Raw genomic sequence first — 23,370 nt, forward strand, 5'->3', positions numbered from 1 at the left:
CATATACATTTTCTGTTGTTGTTTTTTTAAATATAATAATATACTGAATAAATATACATATGTATATTTAACTTGTAATTACTGAAGTCAGTGTGTTGTGTTGTTTGGGCGTCAGAACTGGGTTGGGTTGGGGGTTCTAATCCGCGCTCTCTTTGAGAGGATGTGACAATGCACAAAGCACATATACTTGCTCATATGCACTCGTCTACATCAATTCCATGCTCAATATGGCAAGTATTGTATAAATTCATTCTGATAATCATAAAAGCACCTCATTCAAAAGACACGCATATTTTAAAAGACATAAACAAGACAAGACTCCCTGACTCTGTTGCTGCTATCACTGATTAAATCTATGGAGATGTAGTTAAATAGTTCATGTAGCTTTGCTGCGACAGGCTATTTTGGTCACATTTGAAAAATTCAACAGATTTTCACACAGAGACAAAGTCATAAAAATTATATATCACTAGAAAGTTTACTATCTCTTCTTTTAAGATTTTAACAGTTTTTTCATTACATGTTGCTAAATATTTTTTAAAATATCTTAAATTATGTCACTAAATACTGAAAAACAGGTATACTGTACTCACAGGGATATCATATCCATCAGCTAATCCACACAGAAGAATAAGATGCTTTTTTCACTCAGTAAAGTTCCCTGATTATCATGAATCAGTTTGAAGTCATATGTTGCACAACAAACTGTTAAAAAAAAATAAACAAAAGATCACAACACTGGAAAAACAGAAAACGCAAAACCCTACAACAGGGATGAAAACTAGTTTCCCCCAAAAAAGAGAAAATTTTTGCCGGGGGTCTGGGGGCCACTAGGCCCCCAGTGGGGTCCAGGGGCAACGCCCTGGCGGGGGTCATGGGGCGGAGCCCCCTGAAGCTGAAGCTTTTTTAAGAATAATATGGGCATAAAAATGTATGAAAAACACTGTTATCCCCCTTTCGCTCTAAAAAAATCAAACCAGAACAAATGCTCAAAAGCTGCTTAAATTTTAAGAACTAGGGTCCTAAAATAAGGTGTAAATATGCAGTAGTATATAATGCCATAAAACAAATACAAATGATTGAACATATAAGGTAATGACCCATGCTTATTTCAACCAGCATCATACACATTAACAAATTAAAAATGTAAAGGACAAAGGCAATTTACCTTGCATCTATGCTGCAGCAACCTTCTTCCTGTTAGTTTAACCTTCCGCCAACATCACATGTAAAACACCAGCTTATTGATGAAGTCAGTCTTCCTTAAAACAATAAACCAGCAGTATCCACAGTTCACTCTGATGCACCTTCACACACATAGGTATAGTTGCCGAAGAATGCACTCAGATTTGTCCTGCTCTCTGAAAACTCTAATTTCTTTTCAACTATTTTGATGCTACATTGAAGTCTTTTGATTAAATTCATAGTATGTACATTCTTTGTACAGGTCAGTCTCATACTGTGCATACTTTGTGCATACTTTATAGTTTGTATCAAATGTTTTGTTGTGCCATGATTTTGGAAGAAGTCGTCACACAGTTCACCATTTGAAAACACGCATGAGGTTATGCCACAAAAAAAAATCTTCTGTGTCTATCTATTTAGTAAGAGGAGGGAGCAGTAGCATGTGTTGCTCGTCTTTGCCAGGATGGTGAACCACAAAGTCTTAAAAACTATAAACACACATGTAACACAGGTACAATCATTTGTAATTGTAGTTAAAAAAAAAAGGTTGGGATATATAGTATACACAAAGCAGGCCACAGGAAATAACTATGACAACTAATCCAGTTTGGCTGCCTTTGGCTTTGTGAAAAAAGCCCGAATGTCAGCAGAAGGCACAGAGATTTTGCGTTTTCTGTTCTTTGACTCCAACCCTGACAGCACTTGTGAACGAGATGGAGTGGAGGAGCTTTCTGAAGGCAAGTGTCTTCTGTATTCTGTTCCAGAAACAAGAACAAAAAAAATAAAATAAAAACAATAACAATAATAAATAAATAATAATTAATAACAATATTATATATTAATATATATTATATATTAATATTATATAATAATAATAATAATAAAAATCCTTGCAACACAACTCAATCAGTCAATGCGCATTCATTCAGTGAGTCACCATCCACACAAAGCCATTCACCAAACAGTAAGCAAAGCTAGTAAAAAAAAGAAAAAGAAAAAGCTTCATCCAAAGATGACCAGTCATAATGGCTGCATAATAACTACTCAAAAAATAGGCTGATTTGAAAACAATAGTTCTGTGTGGACAGTATTCAATGGGGCCAGATACAGTAATCAGGTTTTTTTCTGCACAATTTTCCAGTGTTTAATTAGTTCTGGTTGCTTTATTTCTTCTCTCTTCTGACAATAACTTTTATGTGCTTTTTATAATTAAGTGTGTGGTTATGCAGTGATTTATAATTGTATGTGTAATGCTGTTTATTATTATTTCATTAAAGTTATATTTCTTGATATATGATTCTACGTATTTAATGTTTTGCTTTTAGGGATGTGTGTGTGTGGGTGTGTGTGTGTGTGTGTGTGTGTGTGTGTGTGTGTAAGTGCATAAATGCATGCATGCATGCGTATGTGTGTTTGTGTGTGTGTGTGTGTGTGTGTACATGTGTGTGTATTTTATAAAAAATAAAATAAAAATAGTAATAATAATTTAAGATTTTTCTTTAAGGAAGGTGCTAAAAAACGAGGTCAAGGATTCATTTTTAGAGAGAGAGAGAGAGAGAGAGAGAGAGAGAGACAGACAGACAGAGAGAGAGAGACAGAGACAGACAGACAGAAAGTATGAGTGTGCATGAGAGAGACAGACAGACAGACACAGACATAAAGTATGAGTGCATGCATAGGCAATGTGTCATTCAATGAGCATGTTTGTGTTACACAAGCTATGTGTGTGATTGTTAATGCTTGTATAAAACTGTTTGAGATTTTATATTTTACATAAATGATAAAAAAAGGATTGTTTAAATGTTGATTTTCAGCATCACTACAGTTACAACTAATACAAGTGAAGAAATAAAATCAGCATCACAACTTTTTTTCTAAAACATAATATTATGAAAAAGCACAAGTGTTCATGCATACAAACATGCCTTCAATGGAGATCTGTGTGAGAGAGAGAGAGAGAGAGAGAGAGAGAGAGAGAGAGAGAGGTAATCATGATACACGATAGAAAGGGAGGTAATCATGATACATGATAGAAAGAAAGGGAGGTAATCTGGCATGCACACAGTCACTCTCTTGTTTCAGAATAAATATACACATTTTAAATAATTTGGATTACAAATCGACAAGCAAATCTTAGAAACAGGAATCACATGACAAACTTACCGTAAAGGGTTGAGTTTCCCTTCAAAGCCGTGACATTTTGTTGATGAGCTGATCGCATGATGTGGTCTTTGATGGCGACGAATCCACGCAACTTGAAGTCTATCACTTTTTGGCATGGTTCACAAAACACTGCGAACTCTTGATCCTTCTCTCTTTTCCGAATGACATCGCCAACTCTTCGCTCACAAACAACTTTTTGCAGCCACTCGCTCCTCCAATTACTCACATACTTTTTTCTTTTTGTTTTGAATTTCGTTTCATCCATGTTGTCGTCGAACGACGCCATCTTGGATTTGACAACGGCAGAAGTGCAAAAGGCGCAAAGCTAATGTGGATCGGGTTTGTTTTTTATTATTTTTTTAAATAATAATAAAATAAAAAATGCGACTTTTTTTTCGGCGAAGATTTTTTTTTTCGGCGAAGACTGCTTAATTTGACAAAAAAATTCGGCGAAGACGGCGAAGCAGTTTTCATTATTGCTACAAAACCATCACTTGGAAAAAACACACACAAAAAAAAAACCTATTTAGTATTTACACATTTCTGCAGCAGCTAAATCATTACTTGCTGTAGTCCTTGACTGTGTGAAACACTTCAAAGCATGGAACAGCACAGAGGGGCACTTTACACAGCACATGATTGTGGTGGCTTTTTTTTTGTTTGCGTTTTTCACCTCTTGACGTGACGCTCCTTGTGCTTTCAGTTTGGCGTAACACACCTTGCACTATCTCTCTGTTTTCCTAGTCTGCTGCTCCTTGGTGGGTAGAATGTTAGCAGGCCAGTGACGGCCTGGCCTCAGTCTCCCCATGTCTGCTCCTGTGTCTAGCAGATCTCCTCCTCAGGCATGTAAAGTGTTTTGGATTTCTGTAACATACAATGCTGTCATAAGAAAAAAAGATGAAAAGCTTTTGCATGTATTGCAAAAAAAAAAAAAAAAGGGGCCAAAAAAAAAAAAATCTAAAATAAACATCAATAATATTAAACAGCATATACACATGCATAATAATTCAGGAGTGACAGTATAAATAACACACATGCACAGACACGCGCACGCATAATACACAGACACACCCATTGCACAGACAACCCCCCCCCCCCAAACTCCCCAAGATTTAGTAAGTGCATACACAAAAAAAGATAATTTTACACTAATCTATACAAATTATTAATCAAAAATTGTAAAAATCAACATTATTTACACAAGAAATAAATTAGCAACAATATCAAATTGTAAACACACTCACCTCCAACACTTGATCAAAGAAGGGATGAATCTTGTACAATGGGTCATATCCATCTTGCCCTCTTGGAATGAAGTTGTTATTGAAAGAAGGCAAGAACTGAGTGAAAACGCTCGCGCTTCAGCAGGTGTGAGGCAAACTCAGTGTGCAGAGAAGGATCGGTCAACCAGTGGTTAGTGATTTTCGTTTTTTTTTTTTAATCAGTCCCATGTCTCGTTGACTGTCACTGGCTTCCAAGTTCTAAAAACTGAACGTGGTGTCAGTTGTCCTGTTGCTTCTTTTTGAGCATGTGTCTCCCTAGCATAGCAGTTTGTTTCTGTCTTGAACAGTTTGATGTCTTTGTCAATGATCAGTCGGTAGAAGTAAACAGGAGGGGGTGTGTCTGGAAAGTCAGTGAGTCCGAGGGTCCCAGTGAAAGTGCAGCCAGTGGGAAGTCTGTCAGGTCTTTTACCCACTCATACATGTATTCTTGTTCCTCATTGTCAATATCTACAGTCATCAAGTCATCTTGTCTTGCAGTATGGCCGTCACTTGTGTCACTGTTGATTTCTGTCTCAGCGTTGTATGGGTCAGTCAGCAAAGTTTTGTCATCACTTTCAAAATCATCATCATCAGAAAAATCATCAGAGAATTCATTACCAGTGTCTAGGAGGTGACATTCAATGTCTGATCCTTCTTCTGTCACAAGTTCGACCGCCTCATGCAGAGAGTACGTTCGCTGCTCCGCCATCTTTGTTGTGTAAAAGTCAGCCTTCGACCCGGTCAAGAAAGATCACGATTAATGGTCAAAGGGAAAGAACTCAATTTTTTCAAAACTGGTCCGTTCAGAAGCCTGTGTAGTTTCCCTTTAATTGAACACTGCTGAGTGTATGAAAGAAAATTTGGAGTTCCGTCAGATCTTACACTTCGGCACATCGTTCTGAGCAGTATCTCCAATGAGTTAAACAAACTCTTATTTGCCAGTAAAGTTATCTTCAATCATACACTCTCAGAAACAAACACAATAATACTACCAGTAATACTCTGCCAGAAACAAGACACCTACAGATAACACTCCCAGAAACGCACACACACACACACTGCAAGAAACAAACACCCACATGAATACAATGGCAGAAACACTCACTCACAAGAATGGACTAGCAGAAATAAAGACCAACAATAACACAACTGCCGAAACAGGATACCAATAATAATACACTGCTAGACAACCATTTTTTGGTCCTGTACCTTGCCTCCTCCAATGCCCAGACCATTGTTGTTGAGTCGCAGTTCTCGTAGAGTATAGCAGCTGGAACTTTTGAGCAGGTCCACCAAACCTTCAATACCTCGTGGCCCAAAGGCATTGTCGCTGAGGTCTAGCTCCACCAGCTGGCAACCCGCCACCATAATAGAGGCTCCTAAGTGTTTCTGGAACAGGATGGGTGTCAGATTTTTTAAATAAAATAATTCCAGCAAGGTAGGACTCTACAAGTAATCTTGGAGGGAAATTTTGACAGTTTTTCTCAGTCAAACATTTGTGCCACACTCAGATCTGTTAATTACATAGATTAGGCAACATTCACTCTTTCCTGTCCACTGCTCCTGCCCAAAAACTGTTTCTTTCATACTATCTAGTTTAGACTACAGTAACTCTCTCTTAAACGGTCTCCCAGAAAATAAACAATCAGTGAGTGTTGACGGGGAAAGGGGGTGACTGTTTTTAAATGTTATACTTTAAAATTAAGACAAGAGAAGCAAGGCCTTCAAGACTCACTTGTGATACACTTAATAAAAAATGTAATTGTTAAAATATGTTCTGTATTTGTTATTATAAAGCTTTGGGTTAAAAGAAAAGTTCTGTATTTGTTATTATAAAGCTTTGGGTTAAAAGAAAAAGAAAGAAAAAAGTCCTGACGGCAGATTTGAACCCTACATGTCTGGGTGAGAAGAAACTGTCTTTACCCATTACACTATCGTGGCTCCTTAACTGACGTTCAAAACTAAAACATTTAAACATGCTTTTCTAAAGGGCGATAAATCGATTGCGGTATTCGCAGTGAAAACGCTGTTTAAATCATATTATTCTGGTGTATCTTGGGCATTAAAAAAATCTTTAAGGGCAAATAAAAATTCTTTTAAAGTCCGTGGTAAAGGAGACGTGGCTACCGCTGCAATCACACAGCAACATTTAGCCGTTTTCTCTGGATCTAGATAGATGTACAAGTTTAGTTACACCCAGTTGACATGGTCAATGCAATTTCTTTTATGTTCATTCTAGTTTTATAGTTTTAAAGTTGATATGAAAATTGAGTATTTTGTTAAACTAATAACATGTAGAGCCAAGTACAAGTACTTCTAAACGTCGTATGAAGTGAAAAGGACTTCATTTTGAGAAAAGTCAACTGGAAATTTTTACATTTCATCAATTAAATTCAACTCTCATGGTTTATTATTTTTAACTGTGAATTCCGACTGATTCTGTGGATATTTTTATGGCAGTTTGGGGCATAATCCAGTAAGTGATGAGGCGTTCACAAATTTTTCTCTGAATAAATATTTAACGGTCTCCTTCTCCAACTTTTCATCACATGTTATCGTGTATTGTCCATTGAATATAGGATTGAACGGGCAGGTCAACAACTTGAAACAAAATGGTGTCGTTCGCGTTTGCGAAGAATATGAGCACACGCTTTGAATATGTATAAGTATGTGTACGCAACTGATTTTTGCCCATGACCTTCAGGGCTCAGCCAATAGATCTATAAAGTCCACTCGTATTGATTTTAGTATTTTCCGAAAAAGACCACTTGGGCGTATGAACATTGTGAAAGCCCTGTACACAGAGTAAAACATACAAGCTTTTTGTGTATTGAGTATAACTTCAAAATGTAATGTTTAAGATGAGAAAGATCAGTTTAAAGCAATTTAAGCCCCCTAGCATTAATTACAGATCAGATTAATTTCCCTTTTTTTACTATCTGTACCATAGACATGCAAAATAAATATAACTTCCATGCTTAGCAAAAGAAGTTCCTGTTTGAACAAAAAATGATAAAAATGACTGCTCTTGTTGTTGTGTCAGAATATCAGATCAAAGTGCCAAGTTTAGAGAGAAAAAAAAAAAAAAAAAAAAAAAAAAAAATATATATATATATATATATATATATATATTTTTTTTTTTCTCTCTAAATTCAGTTTGCATATAATTTGGCTTCTTTTTATATTTTTTTGTGCCCATCCTAGAGGTGCAATATTGTTTTAAACAAGATGACTGGAAAAAAACTGAATTTTTCCTATTTTTAAGCCAAATTTGATGTTAACTGACAAAGTATTTGCAGAGAAAATGGCAATGTTAAAGTTTACCACGAACACACAGACACAGGCAACTGAACACCGGGTTAAAACATAAACTCACTTTGTTTACACAAGTGAGTCAAAAATGTACATTTCTAGTGTATTCTGATACATGTATGTGACTGGCTTTAAGAGTTGGGAGTAGATTTTAAAGTATCGTAACATGATTATGTATTCTGATATTAAGAGTTATTTTAAATGTTGTGATGCTGGATTTAAGTACTGTAATGTTGGATTTAACCCATTCAGTACCTATAAGATTCAGCTGACATCCTTCACAAAATGTTTCCATAGTGCCCGAAAGACGTCCACTGACATCCTGTATCTATTCTAATTTTTCTTTCATCAGAGATTGGTTCAATGAACATGAACAGAATCAGAATCTGAACGGTTAGTTTAATGTGTTTGGATCATAAACATACTAATTAAATAAGTATAGATTATGTGGAGGACCCCTTCTCAATAATGTTTTACTAACTGGACGTGAGTGCGCTTGAAAATTGGGTTTGTGTCATATGCGAAAAGAATGTCTGAAACTTTATCCAGTTAAGACAGTCCCAGTCAACAGATTTTCACAACTTTGCAGGCTGTGCATGTGATTATGAATGGTAATAACAATGAGAGATGATCTGTCTTGTCTGATGATTGGTTTGATCTTGAAGGTGATAACGACAGTGACGAGACTGACAGCAATGCTTGGCGCTTTGTCCAGTCCATCAATCCAATCAGACATCAATTTTGAGCAGGTGACAATGATTGACAGTATGGGTGCAGTACTTTCATGTCATCTGAGATGAAGGGGAGGAGAGAGTGTGGAGTGGTGTAAGACCATAGGTCAAATACCAGACAGAGAACGTGGCCCTGACATTTTTCCTTTTCTTTTTTCAATAACAAAAACATATATACAGTATAGATCATAACAATCTGTAAAGAAAAAAACAAAACACAAACAAAAAGAACAGAGAAATGCTGAAGTAATAATATTAATGAGAAAAAGAAGAAGAGGAGAAGGAAGGAAGGAGAAGATGACAGGACACATAGAAAGAAAGAAAAGAGCACATTTCTTATCGGAGGATGATAAAAAATACAAAGAAAAAAAAAGAAGGCTTTTTGTAATACTTCTGATGTATACGCAGTATAAACATCAACAACCATAAGCATACATGTACACATTCACACACATATAATAATATACACATTTATACATACACATACGCACAAACATACACACACACACACACACACATATATATATACATATATATATATATATATATATATATATATATATGCATACACACAAATACACACACACATATAATATATATATATATATATATATACATACATATGTTTGTATTTGTATTTCTTTTATCAAAACAGATTTCTCTGTGTGAAATTTGGGCTGCTCTCCCCAGGGAGAGAGTGTCGCTACACTACAGCACCACCCATTTTTTACTCACTTGTGTAAACAAAGTGAGTCTATGTTTTAACCCGGTGTTCGGTTGTGTGTGTGTGTGTGTGTGTGTGTGTGTGTGTGTGTGTGTCCGTGGTAAACTAACACTGATATTTTCTCTGCAAATACTTAGTTGACACCAAATTAGGCATAAAAATAGGAAAAATTCAGTTCTTTCCAGTCATCTTGTTTAAAACAATATTGCACCTCTGGGATGGGCACACAAAAATAAAAAATGAAGCCTAATTATATGCAAACTGCATTTACTGTTATATTTATATTTTTTGTATTCTCTAAACTTGGCACTTTGATCTGATATTCTGACACAACAACAAGAGCAGTCATTATCATTTTTTGTTCAAACAGGAACTTCTTTTGCTAAGCATGGAAGTTTTTTGTTTATTTTTGCAAACGTTTTTGGTGCAGATAGTAAAAAAGGGAAATTACTCTGTAATTATGCTAGGGGACTTAATTTGCTTTAAACTGATCTTTCTCATCTTGAACATTACATTTTGAAATTATACTCAATACATAAAAAGCTCCAGTGTCAGATCAATGTTGACACAGAATTCACACAAGCAGTCTATTCTTTCTCAAGGAAGTTTGTAGCATGGCATCTACTGGACGCATCCTTGCAAACAGTGCACATGAGGAGAGTTAGATGTCAGAATTTTCTTCCATGAAGAAGTTTAAACTACAGATTTGCTCAACCGCTCCATCACTTTTTGGCTGATCAGCCGTTTCCATCAATAGCTCCTCAAAAGTAATGCATCACGTAAAAAAGCAAAAAACTGAAGTAGAGTGTACTGAGCAGAGCCAGTTTCAGATTAACGTGACCAGAAATGCGCATACTGAGGAACTGGTAACTGTCATTGGAATAGACCTGAATCACACCCACTGTAGCCACTGAGCTCTTCTCTTGGCAAGACAGCTGGTACTGTTCTTTTTCCTCATAAATAAGCATACTAAATATTCATCTTTAATCTTTACAAAATGAATATAATTCTTGTCGCCTGTTGACGAATAAATAAAAACATAGAGATCGTGACACGCGCAACATCGAAACAAAGTCTCATCTCTACAATAACTCGCACTCACAAATAACCAACTATTAAGAACTTTCTGCAAACTGGACTGTGTAATCGGAAAACAATAATCATTTGCATTTTCTACATCAACATCAACCTCTTGCAATATAGACAGCGTTCTACCGAGGTGCGCTGCCATGGAATCGAAAACAACGGGCAATGCAATTATTACGGGAATTTTCCGTGTTCGCTGGCCGCATTTTTTCAAGAAACACAAACAGTAATGTCGAGAATATTTTTTAATTATCAGGACACATGCAATTACGCTTGCAAAGACAAAAAGTCGCATAAAAAATGCTCCATATCACGTGCATTAAAAAATTTAATTTTTTTGTTTCAGTGGATTTGCACGGACATGATTCGCTGTACACAAAAAATAATGAATCTGTGTCAAATTTTGCGAAATAACAATGACGTATAGAATTTGCACATACAATTTAACCACAAGAAAGTTTTTAATTTCTTTATGCACTGCAGATATCTCATAGGATCGTTCGTGCGTTACTGTAGAAGCGATTGCATTTTGAGAGAACCCACCATTATGTATTGTTTTACTGAACTGTTGTCCAGTAAAACACAGCTATTGTAATAAATAACAAAAACAAAATTGTATTATTTCCTTTGCTTGCTGCAAGCATAGACCAAACACCAGAGGCAGAAACATGTGGAAAATTTGAGCAGATGTCGAGCACATTTCACAGTGTCGGATGGAGACAATTCAACCAATGTGCAGCTGATGCTTTAGCCTGCAAGGCCATGAGGTTTTAGTCATGTTTACGCTGTCGCTGTTCCCATACACTTTTGATTTGGAGTGTGGAACACAGCCACGTTGATATATCGCTGAGGTAGGAGGATGTGTTCTGCGAGTTACAAGTGGAAGCAGAACGTACTGTGCTTGAAACAACTTCAGTGGAACTTGTATTCAGCTCCAAGTTTCCAAAAAGTGAATCGTGTGCAGGAAGATCGATCCCCGGAGATTCTTTCTATACTAATTTTATTTCAGTTGAAGCAATTCTGTTATTGTAACTAATGTAAGGGCACCATACAATGTGGGTGGTGTCAGTGGAAACTAACGAAATGCACAAACATCATTTTTTTGGATGTGTGAAAATCTTCCGGCTGCAAAGTGTTTTGCTGTAACTTGCTGTCAGCGGGATTACGGTTTTATTTATCATCAAATACACTTTAAGTTTAATCATCATTGTGTTGCTTACTCTGATAAAGTTAGGCTGTAAAAGTTACAACCCAAGCAATGTCCCACTTTCTGGTGCAATTTTTGCCACAACCACAGACAAAGTAAACCGTTTTTAAAAATCACCCCATTATTTTACTGGGTTTTTCCATTATTGTACACGTGCAGATATATATATATATATATATATATATCTTATTCACATATATATGTATGTATACATATATATATAGATATTATGTATCTCTCTCTCTCTCTCTCTCTCTATATATATATATATATATATATGATACAGAACACTTTTTAACAATTTCTCATTCTCTTTTTTTCTCTCATGATTTCTATACTGGATAAAGCATGTAGCATAAGTGAGTCGTTACGGCTTTGTCTCTTGTTTAGTACAAGACCAGGTTTTTTGAGTAGGGGTGTGATTGAGGCATGTTTAAAATCTTCAGGAAAAGAACCTGTAAACTAAGAGATGTTTACAATCCTTGTGATAACTGGAAGAAGACCTTTTAAGCAGTTTGAATAGACTGGCAGGCAGAGGATCCAGACCACAGCATCTATTATAAGTGGGTACTGATCAAGCAAATCATGGAATGTGTTCTCAGACTCATTCAAAAACAGTTAAGGGAACACTACTGAAGGTATCTGGGTGAACATCAGGATCTGTCAGTGGAGTCCAGTTCACTGTGAATATTTGAAATTTTCTATCAAAGAGCTCAAAGAATCTATCAGGAAGATCAGACAGAGAGATGGTTGAAGGAAGGACATCAACTTAAGTGTTGCCAAAAAGCTCATCAGTGACTTAAAAAAGAGTCTTGGTATATTTACATTTAGACAAGCAAGCACAATAATGTTCACTTTTGGCATTGCCTTGAGAGATTTAAGGACAGAGCACTGCTGGGTGAAGATTTGGCGGTGAACGACCAGGTGCATGGATCGCCACCTTCTCTCTGACTGCCTCAGCTTCTGTTTGATCCAAAGGGCTGAAGGACAGTCAGTGACATATCTGGTGTGAACAGGAGAACGGCGATCAAGTGTTTCGCATTAAACGTGACTGATATTATCCAGAAGACTAGATTTGGACAGTCACTGATAAAGAAAGAAATTACTTTACTGACATCTTCACAGAAAGAGTCAATGTCAATCTTCTTCAGGTTTCAAGACTTGGTATAATGTTTTTGATATGAAGGCTTCTGAACTGAAAGACTGAAGAAAATGACTTTGTGACCTGATATGACAAAGTCCGTGACAGAAACAGACTGGAGGAGATTATCTAGTGTCCACTTCAAATTATTCATATGCAGTAAACACGCTGATGGTGTATAGTAGTTAGTATCACTATATGTGTTCTCCACATTTTATATTTCTTTTCTTTTAATTGTGAAAAGAAAAACAGGGTTATGCCATCTTCAAACCCAAACATTAATTGTGATTTTCTGGCTCTGGATCCTCAATGAAATAAACGTTCATGATCCAGAAATACAGCTTAATCCAGAAGACTTAAAACCTATGATTGGTATGACCATGAATTTTTTCCCCACTATGCTTAATCCAAATTCGATATTGGCAGACCAAGTATTTCCAGAGAAAATGACAAGTTTACCACAGACACAAAGACATACATACAGGCACACACAACACACACACACAGACAACCGAACACAGGGTTATTCCTTAGTCAGAAAAAAAAGAAGAAAAAAAGCAGCAGCAGATAACAGAGCAGACAAATGGAGAAACAGAGCCAAGTCGACAAGCAAGAATGACAACACAATCATGCAAGGAAACAAATGGAATTTTATATGTGAAGATTTATGAACACTGTTTAAGCTTAACCTGAAAGTGTAAGGGAGAATGAAATATTTGTGATTGTGTCTCCTGAGTGTGCTAGTTGATATGATTTATCCTTAGAGGGAAAATGGGGACTTGTTAAACCAGCCACCGTGGCAAAGTGGTAAGCATCGCGGACTGATGGCTGGGAGGACGTGGGCTAGAATCCCAGCGGAGGTGGGTTTTTGGACCCACAGCCAGCTCCTACCCAGAGTTGAGTGTGCTATGGGCTTAAATGGGAAGACTGGGACCACACAGTCGAGTATCATCCACTTCACGGATGCGGCTTTGGGTGTGTTACTCTAATTTCCTGACCAACACTGCAAGTGTCTGTATCTCTCAGGCCTGGTTGACACAGGGACATCATCCTGACAGGAAGCACAGAGTAAAGCCTTGTCATGTAGTCCCAAACCTAAATGGACCTCCATCGCAGCATCGTCATCCTCCTCTTCATCATCAATATAAAAAAAAGCCCCTAATCATGTGGCCTTTCATGCCCTGCTTCCACGGTGACCTCTGTTTTAATACCCTCTCACTTCTGCGCTTAGGGTGAGTCTTGTCAAGGTCTTCTGTGTCAGCAGAATCATGGGGCATTGCCACTGGAGAGACATGGTGGTAGTCTCCACTCTGGAGTAGACACTCACTCAATCTGGCTCCATGACCGAGCCATTATTAGCAGGTGGTTTCCAAAGTATGTTAAATCAGAACAGTCTCTACCGAACACCACCGAGGTGACAGCAGCAGTGCAGGATCTCCTCTGGTGTGTGGCCTCCTGGTGACCTAACATCAATGGTTCCCTGTGGACTGCCAGCACTTGGGCTGCGACAGACAAACTTGGGTGTGGCTGTGTATGGGGTACTCACAATGAGTGGATGGGAACTATGCGGATTGCCACTGAAATGGTGCACATGATGGGGCAGGAAAAAAAGAAAAAGAAAATGGGGACATGTTTATTTTTCTTTCTTTTGACTTGTTAATAATAAGAAGGGAGTGTCTTTCATTTTCCTGCTGTTTATCCGTGGTTTGGAGTGAAGTCAGACTGCAAGGGTTGTGTGTGTCTACCTGTCGTGTGAGCTTGAGTGAATGTGGCAGTGTGACACAAATACACACAACAGCCCTCCCCTTCTCCCATGTCCCCTTAATATACACACTGCCAAATCAAAGAGAATACTTGCTTTTTGTTTATTTTGATTTTGTTGTTGTTGTTGCTGTGTGTGTTTTATTTGATAATTTCTTTTTATACAAAATTATCAGTTTATCATTGCATGAATTATGATTTGGGACTATCTTCACTGCCACTGATCTGAATGGCTGTAAATAAAGTATGCAGTCAAGCACTCCCTACTCCTGTATTCTCCTGTATTGATAACAAGGTCACAATCTCTTCAAACAATTCTGACAGTGTAGTGATAGTGAGTCATCAACTTCATGATGAAAGATGACAGCAAATACGCACACGCATACAAACATACACACAGAGTGACACACACACACTGACAGAGTCAACAAAAATTAAAAAAACCAAACAAGGTCCCTACCAGTGCTGGGGGGATTTCGGTCTTGAGGCGTCCTGTGAACATGTCACTCCACAAAGCCCTCTGGAACAAAAACAACTGTCCTGTTTAAAACTGATTCCACATAACCGAACACTGCCAAATTCTTCCTTCCTTTAACCTGCTCACTGCCTGCATGACAGGTTAACTCATCATTGGGCTCTGCTGAATTTTCCTTCAGCCAGATATAGAAATAACACCAGAACTGTTGTCAAACACAGAGAAGACCATCACAATGTTTCAATCATGAATAAACACAAAACACTGTCCAAATATGATATATGGCATGATCTGTGGCACTGCCAAATTGCTAACCCAATCAGCAAGCGATGCAAACAAGCAGAAAAAACAGCAGCCTGGGTCTTGTTCAAGCAAACTGAGACTTTATTATACTTTGCTTTCATGATCACAACAACAGGAGGAGTTTGTATTATACTCCATGTTTGGTGATACATATACTTACCATGTCAAACTGATGCAAACTAGGCCTATCGGTTTCCTCTGCTTGGCCAAATTTCGTGCGGCTAACAGTGAAAAGACGCCCCTCTTTGCCTGGCCTGCTCTTAGCCAATCAAACGCCTCTAAAATCTATAAGCGCTGAATCATTCCGTGGCCATCAAAGAAAATGCCCCATGAGAACCACGGCGGAGACGCGGGGACGGATGGGTGGGCATTCGAGTTTGACATGGTAAGTATATGTATCACCAAACATGGAGTATAATACAAACTCCTCCTTTTGGTGTCATATACTGTACCATGTCAAACTGATGCAGAATTTAAAGCAAATGGAGGAGGGCAACACCTACTGGTTCGTATGGGGAGCCCTTGTAACTGAGACGACAGTGTTAGCCGCGACAAAGGAAATCCCCTTGGAACCGTCAGCCCTGGACATACGGAAATCCCGGAAGTAGAAGTTGATGAAGGGATTCTCAGACCGCCAGAAGGCTGCCTCCAAGACATGCTGCAGTGGCACCGAGTGCTGGAAAGCAGCCAAAGTAGCTATGGCCCGCACTTCGTGTGTTCTGGGATTAAGACAACTGATATCCTTGTGTGCATGAGAGTAGGCTGTACGAATGACTTGGGAAACCTGGCGGGAAATGGTGCCTGCAGCGATGTCTTTCTTGTAATTCTCATTGAGGGAGATGAGAAGACGCCTAGGAGAAGGACGCCTATGGCGAGACCTATCCCAATAGTATTTGAGACACCGAACAGGGCAGAGATGTCTATCCTCATCATCTTGGGTAAGAATATGAGACAAAGGTCTGACCCTCAGAGAGGGGGAAGGGACCTCGGGGTCTTGGTTCTTAGCCAGAAACTCTGGAAGGAAACGAAGAGTGATGGAACCATCTCTGTGGAAGGCCAGATCTTGTGGCATTCCACTAAGACCATGAATCTCGCTTCTACGACGGCCAGTGGCCAGCAACAGAAGGAAAGTGGTCTTGAGAGTGAGCAGGTCAAAAGGAATAGCCCCCAATGACTCAAAGGGCTGTTTTCGAATGAAATCCAGCACCAGGAACAAGTCCCAGAGGAGCACTCTTCTGGGATTCCTAGCTTCCTTCAGAGAGGCGCCCCTAGCCACCTCTCTGAGCAGGAAATCCGCTTCAAAAGCGGGACCACCTAGCTGTTTGATTGTGGTACAGATGGCAGACCTGTACCCTCGCACAGAACTAGCAGACAGGTTGAGAACCGAGGAGCAGTGAGCCAGAAAGTTGGCCAGCTGCATGCTCGTAGGGTTAGTAGGGGGAATGTTCTGAGCTGCACACCAACGCAGCCATTTCTTCCAGCGAAAGTCATACAATGTCTCCGTTCCCTCCGTTCCCTCCCTCCTTGCTTTGGAGACTATGGAGAGGAGGTCAGAGGAGGCACCCCCCTGGGTCAGCGTGGCCGACACAGAGGCCGACCGAGGGGTGGAAGACTTCAATGGTGATGCTGACAGTTCCGACCGCACAGCAGCCACACATGCAGGTGGAGCAGTTGAGGATTGGAGTGAGGAATGCCCGAACGAGGCTGCCTCAGCAGATGAGGTTTGGTTTCCAGTTCCAGAGGTGGAACATGTGTCAGGGACTGAACGACCGGAAACCAGGGCTGGGCTGGCCATTTCGGTGCAATGAGGATCAGCTGCGGGCGTTCCAACCTGGCTTTCCGTATCACCTTGGACAGGATTGGAAAGGGAGGAAACACATAGGCAATCAGACTGCTCCAGTCTAGAGAGAGAGCATCCACTGCCCACGCTTCTGGGTCTCTTGTTGAACTTTGTCGCAAAAAGGTCCACCATCGGCTGGAACCACTGTTCCCACACCCCCTGAAGGGTGTCCTTGTCCAGGGTCCACTCTGTGTGTATGACACTTTTGGACCTGCTGAGAGCATCTGCCAAGATGTTGTCTTTTCCTGCTATGTGTCTCGCTGAAAGTGCAATGCCCTTGCTGTGGCACCAACGGAGGAGAGCCTCTGTCCGCAGGGAGAGGTCTGCTGAGTGCGCTCCACCCCCTTTGTTCACGTAACATGCGACCGTCGTCTTGTCCGTGAACAAGCGGATGGTCTTGCCAGTGGCCTCCCCCATGAAGTGCAGGAGAGCCCTGCGAACTGCCTCCAGTTCCAGAACATTGATGTGGCATAGGCGCTCCTCCAGGGACCAAGTCCCTGCTGCATGGAGTGAGTCCATGTGGGCTCCCCAGCCCAGGGAGAAGGCGTCTGTGAATAGTGCCACCTGAAGAGTAGGTGGGGCTATGGGCACCCCCTGTGTCCGAAGAGGGGTGGTTAACCACTCTGATGTCACCTCGAGGAACCACTCGCCCAGACATATCAGGGTATCCCATGGCTGAGTGCTCCGGGACCACCGTAACCTGAGTGCCCTCTGAAGAGGGCGCTTGAGAACCCTGCCCAGGAGAATGAGAGGTGCCATGGACTCCATCATGCCCAGGAGGGAAGCAAGTGTCCGCGCTGTAGATTGGGAGGAACGGCGCAAGTGGCTGAGGAGGCCTGCCGGACGGTCCCACCGATCTGGCGTCGGAGAGACTATCATAGACCGCGTGTCGAATCTCATCCCTAAGAAGTCGAAGGACTGACTCGGGGACAGATCGCATTTCTCCTGGTTCGTGATGAAGCCCAGTTGGGAGCAAAGGTCTAGAAGTCTGGCTGTATGACTCTGGCACAGGGTCTGTGACTGGGCCAGAATAAGCCAGTCGTCCAGGTACACACAGAGACAAATGGACTCCGACCGGACGATGGACACCAATTCCCGCACCACCTTGGTAAACAGGAAAGGGGCAAGGAACAGACCAAATGGGAGGGCCAGGAACTGGAACACCTTGTCCCTCCACACGAACCTCAGGTACCAACGGGATGCCGGATGGATGAGGATATGAAAATAAGCATCTTTCAGATCGATGGAGGTAGCCCAATCGCCCCGTTGCATGGTCTCCCGAATCTGTGCCTGTGTGTCCATCTTGAATTTGATTTTGGGAGGAATCTGTTGAGGGGGGACAAGTCCAAGACTGGTCTCCACCCTCCAGAGACCTTTGGAATCACGAACAACCGGCCGTAAAAACCAGGGTCTGGGTCCGAGAGTTGAGATATCGCCCCTATGAGGAGTAGGAGCGATATCTCTTTCTCAAAGACGCTCTCCTGCTCCATTGAGCTGGGCACATAAGGAGGAGGAGTGGATCTTAGAGGGGGGCGGTCCCCCGCCCAAGGCAGCATGTACCCTGACTCTAGCACCGATACAATCCAGTCGTTGAGTCCCAGAGCATGCCACTGATGTGCATGCCGGGACAAGTTTCCTACTTGGAGGGGCTGAATGACTGGCGATGCTGAATTGGGGACCAGTCATTGGGGGTGCTGCCTTCTGGCCTTGGGCATGGCCAGTCGGCTTGGACGGACATGAGGTGGTTTGTTCCTCTGCCGCTGATTCTGCGCACGCTGTTTTGACTTAGGAGGCGTGGTATATGGAGGGGCTCTGGTGGCGGGTCTCTTCAATGGCATAGAACCCTGGCGCCCCTGGGAGGTGTGGGCTAAATATGAGGCCACCTCCCTGTTTGTCTCTGCCCTGTGGCTGACAAAATGCGGCGCATACTGGCCGAAGAGGGAGTGCTGCTGTGCTGGGATGGACCGCAGGGCAGCCCTCTCCTCTACTGGAATGTTAGAGAGGCGGAGAACAGCATCACGCTAGCACAGTATTGAAGTGAAGGCTGGTAGCTGTGTCTGCAGCTGCCGTGAGACCAGAAGCTACCTGACTGCCAGAAGTGTTAAACCTCGGGTCTGAGAAGAGGCCAGGCGGGACAGAGGAAGGAGACCCCATGTCCTGATGAACCGGACGTTGTTCCCACAGCTCATTGGCCCTGTGGAGGAACGTGTCAAAGAAGGTATAAGCCGTGGAAACCTCGTGGAGGCAGCGGCGGGCCAATTTGTCCCACTCTGCTAATGTTTTAAAGGAAAGAGTAGCTGAGGTGGGGAAGGTGGTGCGCTGTGAGACCAACATCCTGTCCTGCGCGGAGGGCTCTGCTTCCCTGTAGGCAGGGTGGTCCTGTGTGTACCAGGACCACACTCCTCCCTTGGAGGAATCTTTAAGGAACTTGCCTGGGGAAAAGGCGCCCGGGGCAGAGAGGGACTCCCTGCCTGGAGGAGGGATGGAAGCAGCACCCCTGATGGTGCGGGCTGGGTTATTAAGCCATTCCTGAGCCATTTCTGGCACTCTGAGTCGCCTTGTGGTTCTGGAGTTAGAGTCACATGGCCGAAGGAGGGTTAAGGGTGACAAAGTTGCCTGAGGGACTGATTCAGCATGCGTGACCCTATTGGGGAGGGTCAGTTCGAGCTCAGCAAAGTCCGAGTTTGGTTCAGGCTGGTCCCTAGGGAGGCACGGGCTCAATCTGTCCCCCTGGGATGTGGGCGAAGAGTGCTCATCTGCTTGTTCGTCCTCATCCGAAGACAGGGGCTCCCACTCTTGTTCGCAGTCCATCCCCTGCTGGGTGCCATCCAAAGTGGATGGACCCACTGGGGCGTCCTGTGGGCTGTGGTCAGCCCAGCGGGATGAGCTGGGATGATCCCGAGCAGGGACCATGGCCGCCGCTGTTATGTCCTTGACACCTGAAGCGGGTGGGGAGCGTGTGGACTGTAGGTCCAACCATGCTTGGGATGGTGGGTGCCACACCTTCTCAGAGAGGGCGTCCCTGGACGCCAGAGGGACCCACGAGTGCTGTGAGGGGACAAACACCCACTTATCTCCCTGTAGGACCGAGGGCTGGGTAGGTGGGAACGGCAGGCTCCCACGGGCTGAGCAGGGCCCCTCGGCCACCGTCGGTCCTGAAAAGGAAGCCGTTGTGACCGTGGAGGTCACCTGTGTGTTGACAGAGGACCAATTTGAGGCTGTAGTGGCAATATTGGTCGAGGAGCTCGACCTTGCCCGACAAGAAGTCAATCCCTCTTGTCGGGGCTGTGTGTGTCACCCTGTGATCTGTGCTGGGATGGGTCCGGTGGGGAGCGGACAAGGGGTTGAACCCTGGTCCTGCCGTCAACCCAGCATGCACCATAGGTGCGCCCCAGTACGGGTAGAATGGGGGATACCACCCTTGGGCACCAGCCATCCTGTGACCCCAACCCCAAGGGTCACTGGCGCCTTGACCTCGCTGAAGGGAAAAACCTGGCCAAGTCGGAGGGAGGTCAGGTCCGACTTGGGTGTCAGACCCACTAAAAGACGAGCAGTCTGACTGCCCGGAACCGCCTGACACACGCGGGCCTCCCCCAGCAGGGGAGACCAGCCGGATTGCAGGAAGACCTGCAGAGCAGGTTGCCATGCGCCCCGAATCCCCTCCCGTGGGGAGACTGGGGTGGCTTGGCCCGGGCAAAGTAGAGGTCCCCCCCGGGAACCAAATGTTTTTCTCCCCCAGAAGGAGGTGGGGGAGGGGGGTCGACCGAGAAGGGAGGAGGGGGAACAGCACTGGGGCCCCTGAGGGCCGTCTCTGTGTGAGGACCCGGGTAACAGCGGGGGGCGGCCTCCCCTTGGGAGTTCGCACCCAGCCGCGAGAACCCACCGCCAAGAGAGGACGTGCTACTCCCCCCTCTACCTGCCTCACGCTGGGACACCTCGGGAGGCGACGCTCGTATCCCTTTCCCCCCAGTCCCCTTCATGACCGTTTTACTGGAATGAGCGTCCCCTCCGTGATCAGCGTCTAAAGACGCATCGCCGCGGTCCCTATCGGGAGGAATCATGAGCTCCAGGCCTGGGAGTCTCTTGCCGAGTATCAGTCCCAGCATCATGATCCCTGCCTTCGTAGGATGGCAAACGAGGCATGGTACCGCACGTAGGCACCCAGCGAAAATTCGATCCCCAACAGAGAAAGGAAAGACAGGATCGACTCAGAGGTAGAAAAAAACGAATGAATCAAGGGGGCCGAGTCGAAACGAGTACACAGAATGTAAGAAAAATATACAGACAAGCCGCATGCAACAAAATAAGGCCAAATGAACACGCTTAATTGCCACACGAGACAGAGCGAAAACCTGACAAGATGGCGTGGAGAGCCTTGGCCAAAGGAATGATTCAGCGCTTATAGCTTTTAGAGGCGTTTGATTGGCCTAAGAGCGGGCCAGGCAAAGAGGGGAGTCTTTTCACTGTTAGCCGCGCGAAATTTAGCCAAGCAGAGCAAACCGATAGGCCTAGTTTGCATCAGTTTGACATGGTACAGTATATGACACCAAACCATAGTTTACAGGAACCTCACCAGCCACTTTGATTCAGATTATCAATATGCCAGTGATAGTGACTGGACTGCTAGCAAAGTTGGCAATAAAACATTTAAATTTCAATAAACAGAAATTCATACCATCACCAAGACCTCCTGGCTATACCAAAGACTACCACCATGCACCATAGCAAAAAAACAAAAACAAAAAAAAACAAACTTTGGAGCTAAAGTAACAGGTTATCAAAACCTAAATATGTTTAAATCTTCTAATCATCTGTTACCAGCTTCAAGAGTCAATGAACCCACCTCAAATTCTGGGTGTTTCTCTAATGCTTTTGCCATTACTTCTGCTGCTTCTACTCCAAGTGTGTTGCCTTCCATCCGCAAAGCTGTCATGTGGGGACACTTGGTAATCTCTTCCACCAACTCTTTGGCTGTAAGAAGAACAGAATGTTGATATTTATTGCATGCATCACAGCATGTGGCGATCTGCACATTCTTTTGTGGAAAATGGCAGAAAATCAATGAGTAAACAACTTAAGTTCATGGGGCACAACTCCAAGGACAATCAGTACAAGACTGCAACTGAAAGGAGGAGTTTGTATTATACTCCATGTTTGGTGTTAAATATACTTACCATGTCAAACTGATGCAAACTAGGCCTATTGGTTTGCTCTGCTTGGCCAAATTTTGCGCGGCTAACAGTGAAAAGACGGGCCCACCCGCTCTCAGCCAATCAAACGCCTCTAAAAACTATAAGCGCTTAATCATTCCGTGGCCATGAACAAAAATACCCCATGAGAACCACGGCGGAGACGCGGGGACGGACGGGCGGGCATTCGAGTTTGACATGGTAAGTATATTTAACACCAAACATGGAGTATAATACAAACTCCTCCTTTTGGTGTCATATACTGTACCATGTCAAACTGATGCAGAATTTAAAGCAAATGGAGGAGGGCAACGCCTACTGGTTCATATGGGGAGCCCTTGTAACTGAGACGGCAGTGTTAGCCGCGACAAAGGAAATCCCCTTGGAACCGTCAGCCCTGGTCATACAGAAATTCCTGAGGTAGAAGTTGATGAAGGGATTCTCAGACCGCCAGAAGGCTGCCTCCAAGACATGCTGCATTGGCACTGAGTGCTGGAAAGCAGCCGAAGTAGCTATGGCCCGCACTTCGTGTGCCCTGGGATGAAGACAGCTGATATCCCTGTGTGCATGAGAGTAGGCTCTACGAATGACTTGGGAAACCTGGCGGGAAATGGTGCCTGCAGCGATGTCTTTCTTGTAATTCTCATTGAGGGAGATGAGCAGACACCTCTGAGAAGAACGCCTATGGCGAGACCTATCCCAATAATATTTGAGACACCGAACAGGACAGGTGCCTATCCTCATCATCTTGGGCAAGAATATCAGACAAAGGTCTGACCCTCGGAGAGGGGGAAGGAACCTCAGGGTCTTGGTTCTTAGCCAGAAACTCTGGAAGGAAACGAAGAGTGATGGAACCATCTCTGTGGAAGGCCAGATCTTGTGGCATTCCACTAAGCCCATGCAGCTCACTTCTACGACTGCCTGTGGCCAGCCACAGAAGGAAAGTGGTCTTGAGGGTGAGGATGTCAAAAGGAATAGTCCCCAATGGTAG

General features: G+C 42.9%; 1 protein-coding gene across 1 annotated transcript in view; it reads right to left on the minus strand.

Annotated features, from left to right (window-relative positions):
• LOC143283915 (ran GTPase-activating protein 1-like) overlaps positions 1 to 23,370 on the minus strand; it is an 85,307-nt gene that overhangs the window by 51,465 nt on the left and 10,472 nt on the right. Inside the window, exons 2-4 of the mRNA XM_076590337.1 lie at positions 22,034 to 22,161; positions 15,033 to 15,092; positions 5,820 to 5,999 (exon numbers count right to left, since the gene is read on the minus strand). Of these exons, the coding sequence (XP_076446452.1) occupies positions 5,820 to 5,999; positions 15,033 to 15,092; positions 22,034 to 22,161 (368 nt within the window). The remainder of the gene's footprint in view (positions 1 to 5,819; positions 6,000 to 15,032; positions 15,093 to 22,033; positions 22,162 to 23,370) is intronic.

The sequence above is a fragment of the Babylonia areolata genome, chromosome 7 (genome assembly GCF_041734735.1).
Source record: "Babylonia areolata isolate BAREFJ2019XMU chromosome 7, ASM4173473v1, whole genome shotgun sequence".
Lineage (NCBI taxonomy): Eukaryota > Metazoa > Mollusca > Gastropoda > Neogastropoda > Buccinidae > Babylonia > Babylonia areolata.